The following is a 25,447-nucleotide window of genomic DNA, read 5'->3' as shown; positions in this document are numbered from 1 at the left end:
CGAGTCCAGAGCTACATGAGGTAGTGAAGTGGGCAGTTTCGGGGATAGGTTACGGACATCATAGGCAAGATTTATCTACCATCCTCCAAGAGGCATTTGTTTATATTGGAAGCTACCGATTATTTTATAAAATAGATCAAAGTCGTACCTCTAGCCAATGTAATGTACCAGAAAGTAATAAAATTTATCAATGAGCATATTATTTATCGATTTAAGATTCCCCAAATGATCACAACTGATCAAGGCATGGTATTCACGGGTGATAGAGTGGCTGCCTTTGCCGTCAAGTATGAGATCATTTTATTGCATTCGTCCCCGTATTATGCACAGACCAATGGGCAGGCCAAAATAGCCAATAAGGTGTTGATAAAAATCATCAGAACAGCCATCGAAGACAACCCAAGGAAATAGCATGAAGCGTAGGGAAATCTTTATGGGTCTGTAGGCATTATAAAAATGGAGCCCCTAGGTATCTTCGTCCTCAAAGTTTGCAACCCCAGAATCATGGCTAATCAATACATACCTGCACTTCCTTTCGATGGATCAGCCCCTGAAACAGCTTTTGTTGCGATGAAAATGCTCACTCTGACCATTCGCCCCTACTGCACTACCCCTGAAGACTCCAATCGAATGAGAGAGGTCTTGGAGGCAAGAAATCTACTGGCTATTAACAATCCCAACTACAACGCTACTCGTCTTCATGATAACATCAAAACTCATCTGACGGACCCCAAAGATCCCTACCGCACCTGGTACCAAAGGGTAGCAGAACATTTCCAGGATCAATGGAAAACTCAACAGATCGACTAGGCCATACGTCTGTCTACACTCCCATGCCATTTACATGAGAAAGTTCTTCTAGCAATGGCGGCGTTTTGGCACCCTGAGATTTGCGCCTTCCTTCTTCCAACAGCCCCCATCGGCCCCACCCTCATGGATGTGGCCATGATCGTTCATCTTCCAATCGTAGGGGAAGACCCTATAATGGGTACCCTAGACGGACAAGAGCCCAGAGCAGACCATCCAGGTTGGCCCCTGGCTAACATTAAGGAATGGGGCTGGACCAAATTTTTAAATGATCAACAATGAGCAAACGGTACCCCTATCACCGACCGCGAGCATACTGCCTTCCTGCTCTTTTGGCTTTGTAAGTATGTCATCATTTCTCCTTCGAAGTGTGTCCTTCCTACTCATCTTGATTTGGCCATAAATATAGCCTCTAGCCGTTTCTTTTCTCTAGGTACTCTTTTCCTTGCCAATCTTTTTGAAGGCTTATCCAGGGTTAGCACCCGCCTTACAGAAACAGACGGTAAAAAATTAGACACTGCTGCGTCGGGTCCTTTTTGGTTCCTGGAACTATGGTTCCGTCTCTATTTTCCCGATGTTTTCCAACTCGGTCATCCGCCTATTGCCCCCACATCTGAGAAGTCTCTAGGAATAGCCCTTAACCGACTTTGCTTAGGTCGCAACAACCTCCAAGCGTCCGACCCTATCATAATTGCCATCCTTGCCGATAATCGTAATAACACCCATTTCTACATACATAGAAGGTATATTGGTTATGCATCCGGCCTGTTTTGGCCATTCCTTGTATCCTCACCTTTATCTGAGCCAGACCCACTTCCACATCCCACTTACTCCTCTTCCTGGGATGCTGCTCTTAAAGCATTTTATACCGTCAACTATCAGCCTCAATTTTTGGCACGCCAATTCGGCTGCCAACAAGGCTTGCCTGGTCCTATTGCCCATCCTCATTTAGTAATTCAGAGTCCATATGGGAAAGTCATTCCTGATTTGATTGACCCATACATATCCCAGCTCACCAATTACATAACTTCCAACTCCTATATCCCTTTCAAAACTTCTCCAGCTTCAATTGAAACCTTTCGCGAATGGTGGTTGGTCATTTGGGCCTTAATCACTCTTGACAAAGATCGCCTGTTGGGCATTCTTCTGCCCCAGCTTGCAGTGGTGTTGGGGGCGACCCCATTGACCAATACCCGAAGGAAATTAATCGTCCAGGGCACCGGATCGGGCACTCCGCAGAGGAAAAAAAAAGCTCTTCAGACTCAAGTTGTTCCCCTCTCTGGAGGCCATCAACCGACCTTGACAGACTGCCCATCAGGTCGGGCACCTGTAAAGACCCGACCTCGTCCAGGTATTTTTCCAATAACCTTGATTCAAAACAACTTCAGTACTTAACATTTTATTAACCATCATTCTGATATACAGGTCCGACTTCGGCCAGAGCGTCCGCCCAAACTATTCCAATTCCAAATAAATCAATAAAGCCACCAACCGACCAACTCCACGAACTGGAACCCCCGACCAAACGATGGACCCCAGTGAGAGCATCTTCACCGGCCGAACCAGCAACAACAAGGGTCTCATCCCGCAGTGAGGCGACTGCTTCAGAGATGGGTAGATTACCTTATGTCGCTTCAGACCCATCTCTGCCTAATATGGCGCCCATAGCGACGCTTGCATCCACTTCTACTGTGATTGCCTCTGATGTGGTCGCTTCTAAATACAAAGATATCTCTGATGCGGCCCTTCAAATCGATCCTGACGAACCAGCCGCGGCCGCCCCAGACGCACCCGACCAAGGAGCAGCCAACGAGAGGGCAGCCATCTTGGGGGTAGCCGACCTGGGAGCAGACCTAGGGGTAGCCGACCTGGGAGCAGTGAACCCAAGGGCAGCAGACCCCCTTCCAGAAGCAGACAGACTGGAAGGAGAACCTGTACCTGCTCAACCAAGGGGACTCTTACAAGAATTACAAGAGATCCCCTCCTCTGATTCAAAGACCTCTGTTAATCTGGTAAATACTCGAGATTCCTTCTTCCAAACTACAAGCTAATATTAACATGATCTTTAACACACTATATCTCCATCATTCAGGGGCCCAGATCCATACCACAACGTCCACTTGAAGCAGCCGACGAGTCGGCCATCGTAGTACCAGCCGCCCAGCCTTCCAGACATATGGCTATTCTGGCACCTTCAGTGACCACCATTCGTCCAGAGGTAAGAACAATTTCCACAATCAATTCTTAATATTCATGCTCCATTCAGTCTGAAATAAACATCCTTTCCTCCAGGGATGTTCTGACCTAGCCCTCTTGTCGGCTGTCCCCATTCCGATGGATGTCCGAACTATAATTGCACGGGCTGTTGACCAACCTTTCCCCAACCTGGGACCAGACTTGCTTGACAGCCTTCTTCAAGCCATTGGTGGTCTTTTGTTTCAAATGTCTTCAGAGTCGGCTGCTACCTCCATTCTTCACCAACTGATGGAGCGACTATCCGAACTCCGGAATGAAGTTTTGTTCGCTCGTGTTCTGACCACTGAAACACCCTTGCCTGATTTGGATTGAATAAGTCTGGAGGCCTCCTTGACCAAAACCAAGGAATCCATTCAACAGGCAATTGGCCGACTAGAAGGCCTTAACAATGCCAAGGCACAAATAAAAGGATCAATCCAACAAAAAGAAACAGAACTGAGGGCGCTTCATCAAGAAAAGTCAGTCCTTGAAGGCCACATAAATGACGAGCAGTGCCTAATTGATCGATACCAAAACAATGCAACCGACCTGGACCAGGAGTTAAAGATTCATGCCCGAACCTAACTCATAAGGCAATATCAGTCGGCTGCCAATAACAGGCGACTTTCCAGAACATAAGACAAATGATCCCAGATTAAACTTGTTTTAGGATTTTTTTTGTAAACTTTTCGAAATTTTGACCTGGTAAATAAAATTTTATCCTATTGTTAAGGATCACTTTCCAAATTTCCAACCATCCAGGGAACCAATCAATTCATCTCCTTTATAAACACTTGCAGTCCATGCAAACCAGCAAACAAGCGTTTATCCATAAATAAAACCTTGAACACACCTGCTAACATATATTAAAATGCCACCCCACCGTCCTCATGTTCCTGTAAACAATTGGTAAGGTGTTATTCAACCCTTTTTTGTGGGTAATCATCCAGTTGGAGGTCATGCCGAAGACCTGCTATGCATCCTCAAGCAATTAGATTTCAAATTCAGATTTTCCCAACGAGGCAGAAAAACCATTCATCGCGTTATTCGCCTGATGGAAAAAGTGCTAGAAGGATATAAAACTCTTCGGGATATACAAAACCGCCTTCCCGACATCGATCATCACATGGATTTGATTGAACACCATGTGACAGCTATACTCCCAGACCTTGGCTGGGATCATACCTTCTCCAATCAACGCGTAGTCTTTTCAAGATTACGCACTCTTGTTGATCGTGAACGCCAAGCCGTGACATATATGAAAGCTCGGACCGACTATGATCTTGAGAAGATGCAAGATCAATTGGAGAAATACCGACCTAACTTAGAGGACCTTATTGATGAAAAACCAGAATTAATCCCTAATCACTGGAATGAAGATTCTCATTCAGAAGTAAGTAATTCTCTGCACGACTCAACATATGATAATGAATGAACCCTTGTTAGGTTCGAACCCTTGGCAAACGGGTTCTGAATAAAGTTACTGTTTCATGCTTTCTTGTTATCTGAAAAGGCAGGAAAATACCTCTTCAGATATTTAGCATTAATACAGTCGTGTACCCTTTTACCTTCTTGATTTATAATAATAAAGGCACCATTTCCGATCTCCTTTTGAATTATGAATGGTCTCTCCCAATTCGGAGACCACTTCCCTAATTGATCAACCTTCTTATATGTCGGAAGAATAGTCTTCCAGACCAAGTCTCCTTCTTTGAATGTTCTATAAAAGATTTTCTTTCCATAAGTCTTAGCCCTGATTTCATTCTGCTTCACAATCTGATCAATTGCATGAAGTCAGTTGACATCCAGACTTTCCAATTGTTGCAACATAATTTGTTGATATTCCTCAATAAATTCATCATTGGAAAAGCTTATGTGTCCAGATGAGACCTGCACTTCGGCTGGCAACACAACATCTTGTCCAAAGGTGAGTTGATATGGTGAAAACCCTGTGGCAGAACTTATGTTATTCTTATGTGCCCATAAGGCTCGAGATAACAACAAATGTCATTTCCTTGGATTCCCTTCAATCGTTTTCTTTATAATTCCAATAATAATCTTGTTACTTGCCTCTGCCTGCCCATTAACTTGGGGATAATAAGGCGAAGAATGATTCAGACGAATACCAAACTCTGCCAAGAAGCTTAAAAATTTCTCCCCAATAAATACCAGACCTTGGTCAGTTGTTACTAAATGAGGAATACCATACCTATATATGATCTAATTCAGCACAAAATCAATCACCTCCTTCTGATCCACATTTTTCAAAGCAACCGTCTCTACCCATTTGATGAAATAATCTGTTGCAACCAGAATAAAACAATGATTCTTGGAAGATGGAGGATGAATTTTACCAATGATATCCATAGCCCAAGATTTAAAAGGCCATGGTTTTACCATCGCTTGCAATTCTGTAACTGGTAAATGAATTAATTGCCCATGCCTCTGACATTCTTGGCAGCCCTTGGCAAATTGTATGCAATCTTCAAAAATCTTTGGCCAAAAGAAACCTAAACAATGGATAGCCCATCTCATATTCAGACCTGCCCGATGAGCTCCACAAATTCCACTGTGCACTTCTGTCATCACCTCCAAAGCCTGCTTAGGCCCCAAACATTTCAAGAGCAATCCTTCGAATGTTCTTTTATATAATACTCCTTCTACAAATTGGAATTGCAAAGCTTTCAGTCGAATTTCAATCGGTACATTTGCTCCTGGATCTTGTAAATACATGACAAGTTCTGTCCTCCAGTCGGTTCCTGTTTCTGTCTCAGGGCCGACCTCTGTGCATATATCTTTTAGGATTCCCTTGCAAGCTTTTTGAGTTAAATCATCTGCAAATTGATTCTCCTTTCTAGGGACGAACTCAATTATCACTTCGGAAATCTTTGATAGCAACCGACCTACCAAATCCCTGTACCTACGTAGGTGGGGATAATTACAAACATACTGCTTGTTTACCTGGTTAATCACCAATTGAGAATCCCCTTTTATAATAACCGACTGAACTTTTCTGGCTATCAAAAGCCTCCAATCCCAAGATTAAAGCCTCATACTCTGCTGAATTATGGGTCATGGCTTCCAATTACATCTGCAAATTGACTCTTTGACCGTCTGGTCCTTCCAACAAGACACTTGCACCCGATCTGTTTCTTGAGGTAGAACCATCAAAAAACATTAACCAATTTCGGGTGCTTATATAATATATACACCCAGTCGGTTGCTCCTCATGACCTTTAAAGTCTGCCAAAAAGTCTGCTATTCCTTAGCCTTTGACCGCCCTCGAAAGGGAATGATACAAACGAAATGCGTTAATTTAATGGCCCACTTCATGAGTCTGCCCTGTATCGTAGGTCTTTGTAAAATTAACTTGATAAGATCAATCTTTGAAATAACCTCAACTCTTCTGGGCAACATATAATGTTCAAGTTTGGTGCATGCAAACACCAATGAATAACACATCTTCTCTGGCATTGTATAATTTAATTCTGGTCATATGAGAGTCTTGCTCAAATAATAAATTGTCTTTTCCTTTCCATCATCTCCATCTTGAGCTAGTAAGTAACTGACCACTTCATAGGTATTTGCCAAATTAAGTTTGAGGGGCCGACCTTCCGTGGGAGGCATCAACACAGGTGGTTGAGCCAATGCTCGATTTATAGCCTCTAAAGCTGTCTGTTGGTCTGGTCCCCACTCAAAGGCGCTTCCTCCTGCCTTCAATAATTTAGTAATTGGTCTGACCTTGCCAGAAGCATTGGAAATGAACCGCCTGAGATAATTTACTTTCCCCAACAAACTTTGAATTTCCTTAACCGTCTGAGGTGGTCGGCTGGCAAGAATTGCCTTGGCTTTATTAGCATCGACCTCAATGCCCCTTTCATGAACCAAGAACCCCAAGAAACTCCCGGCTGATATACCGAAAGCACACTTAGTCAGGTTCATTTTCAATTTGTACTTCTTCATCCGACTGAAAGCATCTTTAAGATCCCTCAAATGTTCCTCAAAACTAGAAGATTTGACAATAACATCATCAATATATACTTCCATAGACTTACCAATGATATCATGAAAAATTGAGTTCATGGCTCTCTGATAAGTCGCCCCAGCATTCTTCAAACCAAAAGGCATAACTGTCCACTCATAAATACCTAATGCTCCTGGACATCTAAATGCCGTCTTGTGAATGTCTTCCTCTGCCAAAAAGATTTGGTTATATCCTGCATAACCATCCATCAAACTGAGAATTCTGTGCCCTGCTGCTGAGTCAATTAACATGTCGGCCATAGGCATCACATACTCATCTTTAGGAGTGGCCATATTAAGATCTCTAAAATCGATGCATATCCTGATCTTACCATTCTTTTTAACCACTGGTACAATATTGGCCAACCAATCAGCATAACGGCAAGGTCGGATGAAACCCACTTTAAGAAGCTTCTGAATCTCTTCTTTGATCTGAGGTATCAAGTCAGGACTCATACGTCTTGGAGATTGCTTACAAGGCTTGAAATCCTTCTTAATGGGCAATCGATGTTCTATCAGACTTCGCTCTAAACTAGGCATTTCTGAATAATCCCAAGCTAAACAATCAATATTGTTTCTTATAACCTCGAGCATCAATGTTTGTTGCTCTTCAGATAAATAACCACTCATCCTGATTATTTTTGGAACCAGGTCGGTTCCTAAGTTAAATTCCAGCAAAGGATCTTGTGCGAAAAAGCTGGCTCTGTTTTTTCTAACAAATCAGGCCAAAATAATTGTTCATCTTCTTGGAAATGAACATCACATCTTTTTATTTTTTCTACTTTTTTCAAAAGCTGGTCTAAATAATACTTATTAATAAGTACACTACAATCTTCTAAATCTGCACCTTCCATAAGAAATATATTATAAAAAGTAGGTCTGGCTTACTCAAAAGCCATATAATACAACTATTCTTTTAAAAGAACATTGAATTCTGGCCAATGAATTTAAAACCCTTCTTTGGGTAGTCATTAGCCATAAAAAACTGATACATTGGAGGTACATGACCAGAATAAAAAACTGATTCTTCAACTTTTTCTGATGCTCCAAAAAGATTGTCATTTGCTTCCATTTTGAAGACCTGATTGCCTTCCCAGAACATCAATTGTTGATGCAATGTTGATGGTACACATTTAGATGCATGAATCCAATCTCGTCCCAGCAGGATTGAATATGTGGTATCTGCATCCACCACGAAGAAAACAGAAGAAATCTTTTTTGGACCGACTTCAATTGAGGCGACCATCATGCCTTCTGGTTTGGTCGGCTGCCCTATAAAGCTAGTCATCTCAAAATCCACAGGAGATAGATCGTGAATTCCCTTTCCTAACTTCTTGAGAGTCTTTAATGGCATTACTTTGAAGACGGCCCCATTATCTATGAAAACCTTTGTGATTGGTTTCCCACAAATATGAGCATTAACGTACAGAGGCTTCAAATGAGACGCCATGCCTTCTGGAATGGGAAGGAAGACTATTGGAGGGACCTCTGATTAAAAATCAGGATCTGAAATCTTTGTCCATTCTGGCTCTTCTATAAACTCATCCACCAGACTTGCCCACAAAGGCTCTTCCTCGACCCAATTAAATTATGTCATTCGGCAGGGGAGACGTGGCCCTAGTCGAGATTTGACAGACCTTGAAACATTCCCTGGAATTTCGTCTCTGACTTCACTTTCAGGTTGAACAGTCAGAGATTCCAAACGAAATTCCTCCAGAGATGGATTAATGTTAATCTTCTCGCAATACTGACATCTGAAACCCTCAACTCTTTCATCAAACAAGCCTTTACCCTTTTTTTGCATGGACCGACCTCCCTCATTGTAATTGGCAGTGTCTCGTATGCTGGTCGGCTGCTTTGACGAGGCAACCCCAATGAGACGACTTTCCTCTGCCTCATTCGGCTGCTCAAACGAAACGACCCTGATGGACCGACCTCTTTCAGTATACTTAGTAGCGCTTCGGCTGTCGTTCGGTTGCTTCAAGGAAGCGACCTTGTCTCTGTATCTCGCAGCGTACCTGCGTTTGGAATTTCGAATCTGAGTGCGATTCATGCTTGGGAAGCGAAGATCCACATTAATTGGTAAAGATTTCTTACTTCAAGTCCATTTGTTCCCGACCGAACCCGATCTCCTAGTCGGGTGGTCCCGAACCAAAACTTGGTCCTTCAATTCCACATTAAAAGAATCATCTTGGTTATCCTATTTTTCAGCCACTGTTTTTTCACAGACCTTGAGTTTCTCCTCTGGTCGGCCACTGTTTGATGAATTCCCTTTTTCAGTTCTGGGACTTGCTTGTATATTAACCATTGTTGTGGTTACTTTTGGAAATGCTTGTTGCTCCACTCCCAAAGTAATATATTTGAGCCGACCTGCCTTAATAGCCTTTTGGATCTCATTTCGAAAATGAGTGCATTGACTTGTATTATGTGTGAAGGAGTTATGCCACTTACAGTATGGCCTCCCTTTGATTTCTTCCTTAGTAGCCAAACTCTGCCCCTTTGGAATTCGGATTTGACCATCAGTTAGCAGAATATCAAATATCTCATCGGCCTTTGAATTGTCAAAGGTCAGTTGCCCTTTAGCTTCAGTTCCTGGTGCTGGCTTTAACTTAGAGTATACATAAGGCTTCCCTAAAATTATTTCGGCCGCCATCTCTTCTGTTTGATCATAATCAAAGTCGTATGCCTCTGTTTCCATACAAGCCATATGTTGACCTTTATTACACCTGAAATTTTGATCCATTTCCCTGAAAAGAGATTCTAATCGTCCAGCCTTGGATGCAAGACTTGCTAAATCCTCGACATCATGTGCAGTGAGCGCATCTCTTAGGCGACCATGCATATTTCGAACCACTAAATTGGTCATCTCTTTTTCATTGATTATTGTAGGACATTGTCCTTTTATCAATCACACCCTTTCAATAAACTGTGAAGCTAATTCTTCTGGATATTGTTTCATCTCCAATAAATCAGTCAAAGAAACCGTTGGCAAGGGATTGAAAAATCTGGCATGAAATGCCATCTCTAAACCTTCCCAAGTTTGTATTTTCCCAGGTGGCAGACTTACAAACCATGAAAAAAGTTGTCCTAGTTAGAGACAATCCAAACAGTTGTAGTTTGTAAAAAGGATTGTTACCAATTTCCCCTAACTGTGCTGTGAAACGCCCCACATGCTCTATAGTAAAGGATCCATCCTCTCCAGAAAAAACATGAAAATCTGGTGGCCTGTAATTCCTTGGGAGAGGATATTCATTAATAATCCTTTCTGGAAAAGGTCTTTGATAAACAGGTCGGTTGGCCATCTGAGGATTTAGACCAAACTGAACCCTCAATACGTGAGCAATTTCATCACCCAAACGAAAATGTTGATGATCAGGGATATCAATGGGATTTTGCACATGAATAAGAATAGGATCCTGCACATGTCCCTCTAGCCTTTCCTCCCTTGTAATGTTTGGCTGCACATTCTCAACCCTTGGCCCCAAAGGAATATTATTTGGGAAAGTCAGATGAGTCTTTCCCCTATCTGTTCGGTTGAACGTTGTGACGCTTGGAAGTGTGTTGTCCACATATGATGGCCCTGCAAAATTTGCTTGCATTCTTGATGGTGACACCTCTGGCGGTGTCTGTGTGGGTTAAAGAGTAACCCTTGATAATGCTTGGTCCAACATATTCTGCATCAGATTTTGTTGCTCGCGCAACATATTTTGCATCGCCGAAGTTTGCTGATTGTTCAATTGTTGAACATAAGCTAACCAATCGGTAGGTGGTTGGGGAATCTTCCCTGGATTTGGCATGACAGGTGGTGAAACATTTTCTCCCACCGGTGCTGATGATGATTGAGGTTGTGAGCCTGCCATACTAATTTTTCTGATGATTCGGCCAGACCTCAATCGTATGAAATTCTCTGATAATGTAGGATTAGCAATATTGCGTTTCTCCCACTGTGGTCGCCAATTTGTTGATGTATTTTTTCAACAAACAAAAAGTAAAATCCGAAAATAGAAAATTATTTTCGAACTTGATATATTTAGCATCTGAGATTAGAAATCTCTAAATACTGTACGGTACATAAATAAAAACTAGAAAATAAAAGACTGGAATTTAAAGTGGTGATCCCCGAATCTTTTGACTTTGTCGTTGTTTGAAGATGATTGAAGATAATCTGCCAGTTGCAAATTTTAATCCTTAAATACTCTTCAGAAACGGTATTGGAAACCATCGCCCGAACGGTTACAACGCCTCTTTTTCAACCGTCTGTTAACCCTTCTCCTGCTGACACGTGCCCCCAGCCGACCGAATTATCTTTCTCACTCACTCTCAACAGTATCCAACTCTTCGGACCGACCGCAGACCTTCCGCCCTTTTGGCCCGAACGCAACTCTTCCGCCCTTTTTGGACCGACTGCGGTCCTTACGTCTTATTGGCCCGACTGCAAACCTTCCGCCTTTTTGGACCGACCGCTGACCTTACGCCTTGTTGGTCCGACTGCAAACCTCCCGACTTGCAGACCACCCGACTTGTTTGGTCCAGCCGCAAACCTCCCGACTTACAGACCATCCGACTTGTTGGTCCAGCCGCAAACCTCCCGACTTACAGACCATCCGACTTTTTGGTCCAGCCGCAAATCTCCCGACTTACAGACCATCCGACTAGCGGTCCTTCCGACCTATGGACCTTCCGACTTGCGGACCTTCCGATCTGCGGACCTTCCGACTTGTGGACCTTTCGATCTGCGGACCTTCCGACCTGCGGACCTTCCGACTTGCGGACCTTCCGATCTGCGGTTTCCGACCTGCGGAGCTTCTGTCCTGAGGACCTTCTGACCTGCGGACTTTCCGACTTGCGGACCTTCCGACCTGTGGACCTTCCGACCCGCGGTTTCCGACCTGCGGACCTTCCGACCCGCTATTTCTTTAGAAATATATTTACTTTACCTGAGTTCTCCGCAATGCCCCTCGACCAACTCGATCACCTCAATCGTTAGGCCCATTTTTCTTTTATCTTGGGCTTTTGAACCTAATTCTAAATTTCATACGTAACAATATGTAATCTACAACTTGTGTACATGATGTTGTGAATGAGAAAAACAATCATTGAGGACGATGCCGTTCTTGCTTAACTTTGTGAAGTTTTGTGTTCTTGCCCTTTTGGTTTTCGATTTTATGTTGAAGTTTTACAACAAAAGTCAAGTTGAAGCATGCATGCATCTTCTTAGGATGAATTGTGAGAGCAATTAGTAGATGTAACTGTGTCAAACTATAACCAGAACCAATGAAGAAAGAGGATTAAAGCTATGGGTTGGGTTCTGTATTTGGATTTGCTTAAATTTTGAATGGTAATCTATATATGTTCAAAATTGTGGCTGCGTAGCATATAATATCATATCATACATGTTAGATCTAACATCGGTGTCCATTCATTCATCTTTAGGTTGAATATACTATTTCAACTTTTATTTCATATTTTTGGTTGGTACAAAGGCATTATGTTAAGTAATTTCAGTTCTATGAAAATGAATGTTAGTAATACAAGTAATTTCTTGAATTTGTCCAACTGCAGCAACTGTCTGACTCTGGAGATGCTGCCATTCAAAATTTGCATACGTTCTTCAGAGCTATGCATAAAAAGGTTATTGCATTAAACAATTGATTATGACACTAGTTTTATTGTTATTTTTTGTTTTCTATAAGTTTGCTCGTGTAAAAATCATATGGATCTTGTTTTCAGATCTCCGAGGCTGACATTGAAGAAGAGATTGAAGCAAACTACAGAGGATCTGATGGATGTAGTGCTTGAATTGAGCTATATATGAAAAATGCAACTACAATATGAACAGGTATTATTCATCAATCAGCTTTAATGGCTCATTTTCAACATAACATAAGCATTATTATTATTTGCTCTTCTGATCCTTTGCTTGATTCCCATGGTTTCAAGGATATCATAATACGGAGTTACTGGTGCAGATATATTCGGACAAGGTGGCATGGCATGTCTGCACCTTTTAACTAACCAAATTTTGGAATTGTTATATGCATGCCATTGCCAAGGGTGAGTTTTTGGCCTTTTCACCTGATACAAGTGAAGTGAGACCGGGATGATGATGATGATGATGATAAATTCAATGTGTTTCTCTCTGTCCATGAAATCTCCTCTGTTGTTGAAGGTATGTAGTAATTAATAATTTATGCATATGTCCCTCTCCGCATCTACGACTTCTTTGGTTTCAAATATGTGGTTTTTTATTGTTAAACTACAATCTATTACTTGGTGATTTTTTCGAGTTATTGCTTCAATGCTTACTTTCGGTTGCTCCTGTTGGCGGTGTGGTGCCACTATATTATTGTCAGTAGGTGTTAGTTTGACTAAAAAATGTAGATGCCGTTGCTTTTACTTTGTGATTAAATTTAGATTTTATTTATTTATTTTTCTTTTTTTTTAACTTTTCATACGCTTGCTTTGGTAGTTTTGCTATACGTCATAAATAACAGTGATGACACAGCGATGACTTGAAATTTGAAGGATATAAGATATTAGCTTTTGTTGGAGTGCAAACTCAATCTCACATCGGAAGATGTGAAAAAAAAATTTACACCTTATAAATCTCACATGTAACTCCACTAGTATGAGACTTTTTGGAGAATATCCAAAAATAAATCCGTACGGACTAAGCTCAAAACAGACAATATCATACTAGTGTTGTAGTCTAATAGCTAAATTCATGAAAACATACTATCCTATTTCCCTTCATGAGCCTCTCAACCTTATTTCGATTGTCTCTACACTGCATCTCTATCATCTTGAAAATCATGCCATTCAACTGTCATGTCATAATCGGTATACTTCATCTATGTTTCTCCCTTCCAGCTTTTCTAAATGTTGTCACCAACTCACCATTGTTGATGAACGATTATCCCAACATTTACCAAGACAATAGATAACATCAATATTCATACACCTGTTTACATTTGAACTTAGACATGGGATTAAATTTTCATTACTCTCCCTTGGGATTAAACCGACCATTCATTATTTTTGAAAATATTCATAGATAAAAATAATTGGTAGAAATATACATCATTAATAAATATATCTATATAATTTTTTAATGAATTCTGCTATATTCCTAACAATATATACCAAAATTCATTACGCGAACAAAACACTAGGATATATATATATTCCTATCATATAAACACAGTGCTAACCTAAAACAACGCACAACTGAATCAACCAACTTGAATAATTATGCATCCTGTCGCACAATACAAAGAAAAATCAAAATATTTATACATTACCTACACAGAGGGGGCATCTAAATTATAATAATTGCTAAAGAAATAAAAATAAAACAAAATCTAAATTATAATTGCACAGACAATGGAAAATATATCAAATCCAGTACAATCCCCCGGCTATAGACCCAAAAATATCAAGTAGTCACATGATAACTGGAGTACTTAATAAGGATCATTTCCACACTGGATGGATATTAAAATAAAATCAAAACAATAGTAAGTAATTCCAAAACTATGAAAACCTTATAATAGCAGAAGAGCGGCCACAGTTACAACACTTGCATCCTTACATCGTCTAAGTCTCTCCCTTCACAGAACACAGACAGCACAAACAAGAAACGGGGCAAAAATACGGGAGATCAAAACAACAGGGGAAATGCCTACAAATCTCACCTATAACTTCTGTTTAAGTTTCAAACTTCGGGACAGGACAAGACAACAAGAACAAGAAAAAGAATTGCACCTCCAGCAAGACTACCAACCAGCTATAAAAGGGCAGGTTCCCCGAGTATTTACTCAAACGAATTACGATGCCAACTCTAAGGAGGGAGAAACAGAGGCACAGTAAGCATTCCAGCCCCAATTAACTTACCACCGTTGTTTTTTAGGATAGCAAAAAGATATCAGCCAATTTTATTGGCCCCTTCCATTTAATTTACACTTACTTGGGGATCTTCAGTCTTCAGGTTGTCTCTGTTCTTTTTTTTTTTAATCTTGTAAATCCTGTAGTGAAGATTCGGGATTTGAACTTGTCCATACCTTGAAGAAGGGTTTTAGCTTAGTAGTTATTCGGCCAATTAAGTTGTGTGTACTGTGGCTGCTGGTATACCCCAGCTGTAGGGCCCGTCATATCCCCAGCATTGGTTATGGGCTGAGATTGTTGCAAAAAAGGGTGCACGTTGGCCGTTGTGACAGCTTGTGCCGGGTGGAAAATCCCAGTAAAGGTTCCGTGCCCTGGTTGTGTAGGTGTGAAAGCTAGTTGGCCTGGAGGAAGGTTGTAGAAAGAATTGGTCTGCAAGGTGGAAATGTCTCGACCAGGAGTGGTGAACCATACACCGGAACCATCATTCTGCATTACATAGTAATGAGGTAGTACCAACATCAGTAACATCAACAATATGTAGAGGAAAAGTTAGACAAGTCAAAACTCGAATGCATATACAGATAGAGGTGTTAAAAGATTGGTCATCCAGGTGAACCTAACCACAACTATGGATATTATTTCTGTTCAGTATTCAGCATAATATATTTTGAAAATTCGACTTCGAAATACAAGTTTGGTAGTACAAATTAGTGTACATAGTAACAACAAAACAAAACATAAAAACCTTTTCATTATATTTTATTTTAATTGTACTTTTTGTTCAAAACACTAAGGGTGTGTTTGTTTGTGGGTTTGTGGTTTTGGGTTTGGATTTATGAATAGTAAAAAGTTAAATTTGAATAGTTGTTTGATGTGATATAAATAGATATTGATATGAGTTTTGAAAATAAAATAAATTTGTAATATAATATAAAAAAAAAAAGAAAAATAATTGTTTGATTTGATATTTTTTTTAGAAAAAAAAAATTTGAATAGTAAAAATCAGTGTTAAAATCTACGAAAGAACACAACTTAAATAAAACAAAAATGAAATTCAAAAAGGGAAAAAAAAATTGTATCTACTATTTTATACAAGTGCATATAGAAGCTAGAAGTCTTAATTTAAGAATATATAGAAATTAGAAGTCTTAATTTGAGAATATATATGTGCACACACACATTTAAATTAGCACTACACCAATTTCGAAACCGAATAAACTACTTTTTCTTTTTCAAAGACAAACTTCTGAAAATACTGAACTCTAAGCATATTCGCAAGCAGAAACTCTTAGCATATACTCAATTGGATTTGCCTACTAACAAATGTGCACCTCTAATATCAAACAGGAGCAGAGTTTCTACAAGAATGTAAACCGTACGACACCACCACATAAAACAGATGCTAAGATATAACAGCTCAGAATGACCTATTAAGTAGGTCATATATTAATTACAGCACAATTCAAATTACCAAAACATCAAATAATAATAATAATAAAACTATTTATCACTATCAAGAATAATTTAATTAAATGAGAAGAAATCTTGCAAATAATTTCCATTGTCACACAAAAAAGCATATGATCAAATATTAAAGATAACACGCACCTGTTGGCTGCTCATATAGCCGTTGTTCTCCTTGTTCTGAGAAGCAGAATTATCGTCATTAGATGTTGATGTAACAGCTGATGCGGCTGAACCAGAAGAGTAGTTGGCCATGGAAAGACCATATGGCCCGTAGATACCGGGCAATCCAATGTGAGTTGAACTTCCTGTATTTGATCCCTGCTTATACTGAGAAACTGGGTATTTTCCGGCTGTTCCAGGTGCAGTCGGATACAAACTGCCAGCTTGAGGCTGCTGGGGGAATGCACCATTGCTTAGGAAGGGGTGAATTGTAGGTGGCGGGACATAAAATGGGGGGAAATAAGGACCATATGGAATGTAATTTGGAGGATAATGAGGTAAGTGAACCCCTGTTGGTTGCCGGAAGACAGGAAGAGGTTGTTGGGCCATTGATATTGTGCTTTGCATCACCCCAGCAGCTTGGGTCACCAATGGCGTTGCAGAAGCTGTGGACAAAACCAACGGAACTCCACCCTGCAACTGAATTAAGTAGATTTGACTTCAGGATGAATATAAGCATGTACCCATGATCATCTGATGGCATGCAGATAGAAGATAAAACAGCATATCACTAAACATGAACTGCTGAAATGGTCTCCTTAGCAAGTTATTAAATCAAATGACAAATTTGACATCAACCTTCGAACCAACCAAAGTAAGCAAACTCCGTTACCGAAATCCTGAGCACATGTCAAGTTTCATAATTTGTACCCATTAAAATGAGTTTTATTTGCCATTTATAATTGGAAATAATTGTTCTCCCAGATCTTTATCCTACATGACAAGTTGGATAATAATGGAAGCAGCAGCATTACATAGTTACATTTTTGCAACCTTGACAGGTCTATGTACAGTTAACTGCAAATACATGATATAATATTCGATTTGATTTCCCAAAAGTTTAAGGAACTTGAGCAATCAGAATAAACTTATTATGAAAGAATACCTGATACCCAATGCATTACAAACTATAACATTGTTTGAGAATATTACTTGTGATTTTAAGTGCAATTTTCAAACATCACATCTAACATCAATTTTTCATTTAAAACATCACATTTAACTATTTCACCTCAAAGACATGAAAACCAAACAAACATAAAAATATGAAATAATAATAATAATAATAATAATAATAATAATCAAAAGTGAACACACCCAAAGTGTGGGAACATTAGGGCTGTGTTTTTCAGAGTTTAGAAATTTTTGTTGTTAGTTATTCAAAACTATGAAAGTGGTGTAAAAATATGTTACTATCAAGGTTGCACGGCGTCCTTTTGCGGCGCAGATCCTTTGGACCGCCATACCACCATGGCGATATGGCGCCCGCCATACCACCATGGCGATGGCGACAAAATGGCGAACACGGTGCACTATATATAATTTTTATATATTCTGTGTTATAAGTATTAATTTCTAAGGGTGTGTTTCTTTTGATTTGGTTTAGAAAATTTTAATTTAAATTTGGTATTAAAATAATGTTTGATAGAATATGTCGTGAGAAGAAAAAAATGTAACTTTTTTTTGGGGAAACACAAGGTCTAAATAGTAAAATTATAGGGGTTTGGCACCCTAAATGATAAATTAAAAAATAAATAATTATACAATAAAGAATACATAATAATGCAACACACGATCACTATTTTTTGAAAAAACACAGTCTAAATAGTAAAATTATAGGGGTTTGGCACCCTAAATGATAAATTAAAAAATAAATAATACATATTAATGCAATACACTGTCACTATGATAGTATAAATAAAAAAATAGTACTAGAGTTAGTAGAGTCTGAGTCTAGATGAAACGGCGAATGAAATGGTGAGATGAAACGGCGAAATGAAGTTGCAAATAGGGAGAGAAAGGATGGCGAGTTAGGGTTCGATCGTGCTTAAGGGTTTAGGGTCTGAGGTAGGTGTGGTTTTGGGGGCCTAGGCTGACCTAGGTGGGAGACTCACAATGTTTTGGGCTAACCGGGATAGCGCCATGGCGTCATTGAGGTGTCGCCAAGGCATCTCCAACCCACCTTGTTTGTAACGGTGTGTTTTGATAAAGTGTAAATTGAAAACAAACACACCCTAGTTATTCCAAAGGTCCCAAATAATGAGAGAAGAGGACACATAAGCAAGCTCAAATAGATTCTGCAAATAATCAATCCTTAAAAGATGTTCAGTATTGAATATTTAACATAGTAGCAATGCGCTATTAACGTTTGCACATATTTGATCCTATAGTTGATAGCTGCCCAACAGTTCTTAAAACTTTTGGTTTCAACTTCCAAGTCCACAGGCATATTGTATCTTAAAAAATCTTAAGATTGATAGAACTTCCTCTAAAGCTTCCTCTCTATGATCTTTTGTGAGCAATATGTTGATGTTGGAATTAGGTAAAATGCCACACTATACACCAGAAACAACAATGGATGGGTTTCCCGGTACAAAAGAATTTTCACTACTGGCAAGGGAAGAATTGGAAAGGTATCACAAGTAAAACACTTAACAAAATCAACACAAAGTGCAGGTGAGGATGTAATAATATAATAGTGATATATCTTTCTACCAACTTAAACATATAGGTTGGGTGGACATTCAGCTCTTCTAAAAGTATTATTTTTAAGTAACACTAAAAATGGTAAAGCCGTCTGAAACCAAAACCACAAAGTATGAGACACTGTTAAACATAGAGTAATGTTCACCTTGCCAATTTGGTCATCAACAAAGATTTTAAACCATCCTTATTCATAGAGAAAATATAAGAAGGAAAGAGAAAACAGCTGAGATTACAAAAGCTCAAACCTCTTGTGGTGTCTGAGAAGTCTGTGGAGAGACCAGCCCTGCATTTCCATTAAATTTATTTGCAGCAGCAGCAGGATGGAAAGGGGAGGTTCGGCCATCAGTATCCATGCCAGAGCGATAAAATTGAGCATAATAACTAGTTGGATCAAAAGATTGTGGCACCTGAATGGCATATTATAACATTATTAGCCAACATTAGCGGATGCAAACACACCAACATTTTGAACCATAAGTAGCAAGATCAGCACAAGGTCAATGTAAAACAAGGCACTAATCAAGTGGGAACGAGAAATATATAAAAGGAGGGGAGAAACATTCGATTAGTTTTGCAGAATGCAAACACACACCAACATTTCAAACCATAAGTAGCAAGGTCAGCACAAAGTCAAAATAAAACAGGTCACTAATCAAGTGGGAATGAGAAATACAGAAAAGGTGGGGAGAGATATTCGATTAGTTTTGAATATTGGTCTAGAAAAATTATTTAAATATAATGAGAAAGGACTAATTTGGTATCACAGTTAAACTTCTAAATTACTCCTATGATGTTTTGTACTAAATCTTGTTTCATAATTTTATTTTTCTCATATTCTCACTTTTATCTTTCATTCTTTTTTATCTTTTAAATTATTTGATTTTTATTTTTATTTTCATTGTCAAAATAAATATGATTATATGATTTGCTGCATGATTAAAAATTGACAATTAAAAAAAAATTAATTTCATACTCACACTGGCACTTCTGCTATTATGAAAGTATTAATAGAAATGGAGAATAGGGAACATACAACAAAGCTTGGGAGCCGAGGAGCATCACGGGCTTGAGATTCTGAGCTTTCCAAAGGTGTAAGATTGGCACTCAATATTGTTGGCATGACACCGATATTATAGTTTGAAGAAGTTTGAGCAGCCACCTGATGTTGAAGGCCTCCGGGAGTAACCTCAGGCTGTGTTTCATTGTAATTGGGGATAACAGAGGATGAGACTTCAACTTCATTAGGTGAAAATTTTTCTGGTCCTGGTGAAGGTGACTGGGGATGGTCAGGATATTTCATTTCAGTATCTTCTGCAGGTGCTGATGCATTTTGGTAACTGAAGTCAAAGAGAAATTAGAATGTTTAAAAATAGAAATAAATGAGTGGAACCTATAAACAAATTATATTAAGCATCATTTGACCAGCCATTGATAAACAAAATATCAAAGAAGGAACTGGAGGAGAAAAGACAGACCTTGGGTGTGACTCTTTCATTGGTTCCACATCCGCTTCAGAGGATTCAGTCAATGGTGCTGTCTTCTCACTTCCTGGATTATCGTTTTTGTTAATGTCCAACCCAAAGCTAGCATCAAAACTTCCAAAACAAAATCCAAGTTTTCCAGCCTCAGGGACATGTAGGTGATTAGGAATAATAACATGTTCCCCATCTGATATCTGAGAATCCTCTAGTTTCCTCTGAAGTTCAAAAACATCTTCTTGTGGAGTGGAGATATCATGATTTGTCTGAGATTCAGGACTTCGTACAGTTACTGCAGAAACCTCTACTGAGGCAGCTGCATTGGCACCCTGACCAATATTGGTACTTGAAGTCTTTGGTTTCCACTCTTTTCCAGGACCAACTATTGGAAATTATACAAATATAGAAAAATAAATAAATTAATGGATATGCTCTATATTTTGATATCAATCAAAACAAAAATGTAGAAAACTATCACATTCAAACCAAAAAAAAAAAAGAACACAAAAAAAATGACAGCTTCATTGAAGCTGCTCATAATTAAAGGGACATTAAACCTGGACAAAAGGAACACTACTTTCCATATTTTTTTATCAAGATACATGCCTTTTTGCACGCCAACTCCTTGAGAGCGGTTGCTGTAGTTTGATGAAGGTCTGCTGACAGTTGGAGATGAAGTCTGTGTAGACTCTACATTCTGATTCTTTCCAACCACAGGGAAATCATTCGGCATCTTTTGCTTCAAATTATGTATCCCACCGTCTGAAGGAGCTATTACATATATTAGGAAGCGCAAATTCTGTTACTTTGTTTTCTGTAGTACTGAAGAATAAATTGATATTTTTAAAATGTGAAACATACACAAGTATTAGGGCAACTAACATACAGGTTTTGACAGAAGGTTGTTTGATCCGAGAAGGATTGTCATCAACAAATTCAGCAGTAGCGTGCTGGCTTCCCACCTCACGTCGAATAGTGCCCACAGCAGTAGGAAGTGGAAAATCTGGAGACGGCACTAAGATAGGATCTGAAGAAGAGAGATAAGATCCTGAAGCATGTTCTGAAGAAGAGATTGACGCATTGTTCGACTCTATCATCTGGTGCTGGTGTAAATCCTTGGAAGTTTTTATGGAAGCAATAGGGGAGGATGGCGGAAGTGGTCCGTCCAACACACTCATGCTAGAAGTTGTATTGGATTGGTCAACACCTCCACCTGCAGATGCATGGGTTTTATGAATAACATTGGCACTCTCTGAAGTAATACCAGATGGACCATTAGACACAGCAGTAATTGAGCTGCAAACACAAAAGACAAGAACTTTCAGAAAACATTGAGGAGTGGGGGACCTGAGGAGCAATTTATGCTGGAGGGCGCATCACATAAGTACTATTTTAGATAAAAGCATAGATTTGTGCAAGCATCTCATCAAGAAGGTTATAATCACATATCACACCTTGCAGCAGAAGAAATTTCTTTCTTTCGGATGTCTTTAGAAAGAGCCACATGGGTCTTGGTGCCTTTATCTGGACCAGTAGCATTTTCCTTTACAGAAGCGGAGCTTCTTCCACCACCAACATCTGACAAGAAATTACATGAAAATAAAAGAAAATTGAAGGAATGAGTAGTGAAGTGAAAGCTGAGGCACACACATTAGGTAACTCTGAATAAAACCAAATTGGAATTCTGGTACAATTTGTGTACATTCACTTTGGTTTGACAAAGAAATTTACTAAAGCATCTGAAGTTCTCAAAAATTTACATTAAAATATAATATTTCACATATAGCATTATTCTTAATTATATTTTCAATCTAAAATATTGTGAACTCGTAACAATTTTTTTTTACTATATACATATAAGTAACATATTACTTTATGATTTGAATCTTTCAAATGCAAATGTAGAAGTAATGAATTGGGTTACTATATATTTCTTATTTAACCCTAAGCAAATTTTATACTTAAAGTTACATGCGCTTTGTTCATTTTTTTTACTATTCAACCCTCACGATTCCAGACACAAAAATAAATAAATGAATCACCAACTTAACACACCAATGATATCCAGATTGACAATTAACCAGAAGCTAGATTTCTAATTATAATATATTGAGTCTCCAATTATAATTTCAATTTGGGATTTGGTAACTACTCAAATTTAGGCTTGGTTCAGTCAGTTTACCAAACTTTGAATCCTCCTACGTGAAGTAACTGTACTTAGTCCACAAATTTCAGTCACTTGATGGGTTTTCATTTTCTTCTGGTATGGGCCGTCAATGAAGTAGGTTTAACCATGAGAGCAAGTAACAGCATAAATACAGACAACTCAAGCTTCAGCTCAAAGGCACATGTGGAAGTGAGTCTACATATCTACTAGCATCTAAATAAGGCTCACCATGAGATATGTATCGTGATGGATAGTTCCCACGACCCGGTCTACTTGCCCTAGCCTGAGTACCAGACTTCCACTTTAAGTCTCCAGGCTCCTTAGTCTGAGGCTGAAGACACAGAAAAAGTAATTCAATGTGAGCAAGTGGAGAAAGGGAGTTGGTTGACGAAGTTACAGAAATGTACTCCTTCCAATAAGAATACCCCATGCTGCACTATCAGGTTGAGAAGATTAAAAATTATGGAAGTTAACTGAGGGACATTACTATAAGGGTCAATATCACAGGAACATGATCACAATTTGTTTTTGGGTATGAAGCCTGGTATTGTCACTCTCAACCATTTATGGGAAGAAACAGTACCAACATTGTCTAGATATGTATACATGACAGCTATGATAGTGAAATTTCTATTGCAACATCATTTCTCAGGAGATTTATCAATGAGACAAGAAAAGCAAGTAACACAAGTTGGATGTATAAACACTAGCTGTTTTACATGTGCATAGAACATGTTCAATGTGACATAGCAGTACCTCTTTTCTCCTATCACGTTTTCTTCTCACTTCATGGAACGTATCTGAGGAAGAATACAAACACTTGTCAGAATTATCATTAGAGAAATCAAAGAAGCTCACATATGAGTTTCAAACATGCAAAAAAAAATGTTCTTCTCCGGTTACTTTCAAAATATATGGGACATATATTCAATACAAGAAATGAATTTTTCACATTCTAGCTAGTGAAAAATTCCTACAGACATTCTAGGTACAGGCCCCCCTCCAGATCCAGCATCTTGCAGCTAGATCCAGGCAAGTTTTTCCATTTCAAATTCAATAAGCAAAGTTCACATATGAAAACAAATACATTCAAATGAGCAGCTGCCAGAAGAGTTCATCAGTCATTGCATTGTTTGAGTATCATTTTTCAAGTCCCAATTACATTTTCTATTTCACCACATAACTCATCCCAAACAAACATTTTCTATTTCATAAATATTATTTAAAAAATTTATATCCAATAACTATGCCATCATTACCCTTAATTCAATTCCAATTTCAGATTTATTCATACCTAAGCAAACATTCCGACACCATGCCACTCCAATAACTACATCATATTTCAAAGTTAGACAATTAAATTGAATATCATGCATTACTACCCAAAATCACACCGAAGCATACACTAATCTTATCTCCAAAAATGCAATCTATTGAAAAAAAATAACACCACCCTTAGTTTCATACTGCCACCAATGAATCTAAAGCTACAATTCTGTTGTAAATAAACTAATAGCAGGGCACTCTATGGAAACATCACAACTAATGTAGACCAGAATGCTCATCAGATAAAATAAAGAAACAACAAAGATCGTTCTGTGACAGAAACAAAGGTCGCCCTTTACGACAACATAAAAAAAAAAAATTAAAAAAAAAAAAATCTCATTGAGTAACAAAAACAGATAAACACAAACACAGACAACTCCCAACTCACTACAAATGCAACAGTAGATAAACCCCAATTTTTCAATTATCCACTCACAATTACTTCCCCGTAAAACTCAACTCACACCAAAACTGATTCATCCAATAACATACACCGAAGCAAACAAAAGCATACAAACAAAGACAGTACGAACGGATCAGCAATGAAAATGGCCCATTTACAGTGACGGCACAGATCAAAAGCAAAATCGGAAGCAAGCATCGAAGAAAAACAATTAAAAAGGGAGAGGGAGCGAGGGAAAAGGAGATTCCACCGAGAAGTAGAAGCCTCTGCGCGGTCTCGTTGGGATCCATGGAGCACTCCCTGAGCATTGCATAAATCTCATCCTCGGAGTGATTCTGGCCAGTAATCTCCTTAATATTCTCAACCGTCTTCTTGACGCCGGCGGGAATCGGAACCCTACTTGCACCTCCCTTAGCCCCGCTGCTGCTCATCTTCCCCTTCTTCTGCAATACCTCGACGCCGCTATTGTGTCTGCGTCCCCGTCTGTCTCTCTCTATGCCTCTCTCTCTCTCTCTCTCTATATTTATATATAGAGATTATATAGAAAATTATATAATTGCATAGATATATATACCGTATGAGTATTTTCAAATTGCAATAACCTCCGGAAGGTTTATGCGAAGAATATAAATGCATTCGTATGGATCGTCGATAATGTTTTTCAATTTTTATCTTTTCTAATTTGAAAATTTACATGTTTTATCTAGATCATAATATCTCTATTATATATAAAAAAAAAAAAAAAAACATTATTTATTTTTTACATGATCTTAATATAATACTTAGTAGACTATAAATAATAAATAATTAAAAATTAAAAATATATTAGTAAAAATAATTATTATATAATAAAATAAATTTTTATTAAAATTAAAAGAACTCATGAATCTAATTAAAATATAAAAAATATAAATTAAAAAATTTAATATATAATTAAAATATATAATTTTT

General features: G+C 38.7%; 2 protein-coding genes across 3 annotated transcripts; one reads left to right on the top strand and one right to left on the bottom strand.

Moving 5' to 3' along the window:
• Positions 1-864: 864 nt before the first annotated feature.
• Positions 865-13,450, top strand: LOC127247147 (uncharacterized). The gene is made up of 7 exons (XM_051268881.1): positions 865-1,027; positions 1,271-2,158; positions 2,233-2,819; positions 2,900-3,025; positions 12,628-12,696; positions 12,796-12,904; positions 13,006-13,450. Exons 1-6 carry the CDS (start codon positions 865-867, stop codon positions 12,862-12,864), a joined length of 1,902 nt encoding a protein of 633 aa, XP_051124838.1. The 3' UTR covers positions 12,865-12,904; positions 13,006-13,450.
• A 1,036-nt stretch (positions 13,451-14,486) lies between these two features.
• On the bottom strand, positions 14,487-25,007 carry LOC127247585 (uncharacterized). 2 transcript variants are annotated; one of them, XM_051269499.1, is made up of 11 exons: positions 24,747-25,007; positions 23,524-23,567; positions 22,996-23,098; positions 22,055-22,178; positions 21,487-21,896; positions 21,207-21,371; positions 20,598-20,982; positions 20,156-20,459; positions 19,368-19,529; positions 16,558-17,055; positions 14,487-15,435 (listed from the first exon to the last, which is right to left on the bottom strand). In XM_051269499.1, the coding sequence occupies exons 1-11, from the start codon at positions 24,925-24,927 to the stop codon at positions 15,145-15,147; spliced, it is 2,667 nt and encodes an 888-aa protein (XP_051125456.1). In that variant the 5' UTR covers positions 24,928-25,007; the 3' UTR covers positions 14,487-15,144. The 2 variants fall into 2 exon arrangements, with proteins under 2 accessions (XP_051125456.1, XP_051125457.1); XM_051269500.1 differs by having other exon boundaries at positions 21,207-21,362.
• Between the last annotated feature and the right edge of the window lie 440 nt (positions 25,008-25,447).

This window comes from Andrographis paniculata, unplaced genomic scaffold (genome assembly GCF_009805555.1).
Source record: "Andrographis paniculata isolate CXL003 unplaced genomic scaffold, ASM980555v1 Contig32END, whole genome shotgun sequence".
Lineage (NCBI taxonomy): Eukaryota > Viridiplantae > Streptophyta > Magnoliopsida > Lamiales > Acanthaceae > Andrographis > Andrographis paniculata.
Note: the sequence above shows the minus strand (reverse complement) of the source record. Positions and strands in the feature narration are given on the sequence as shown.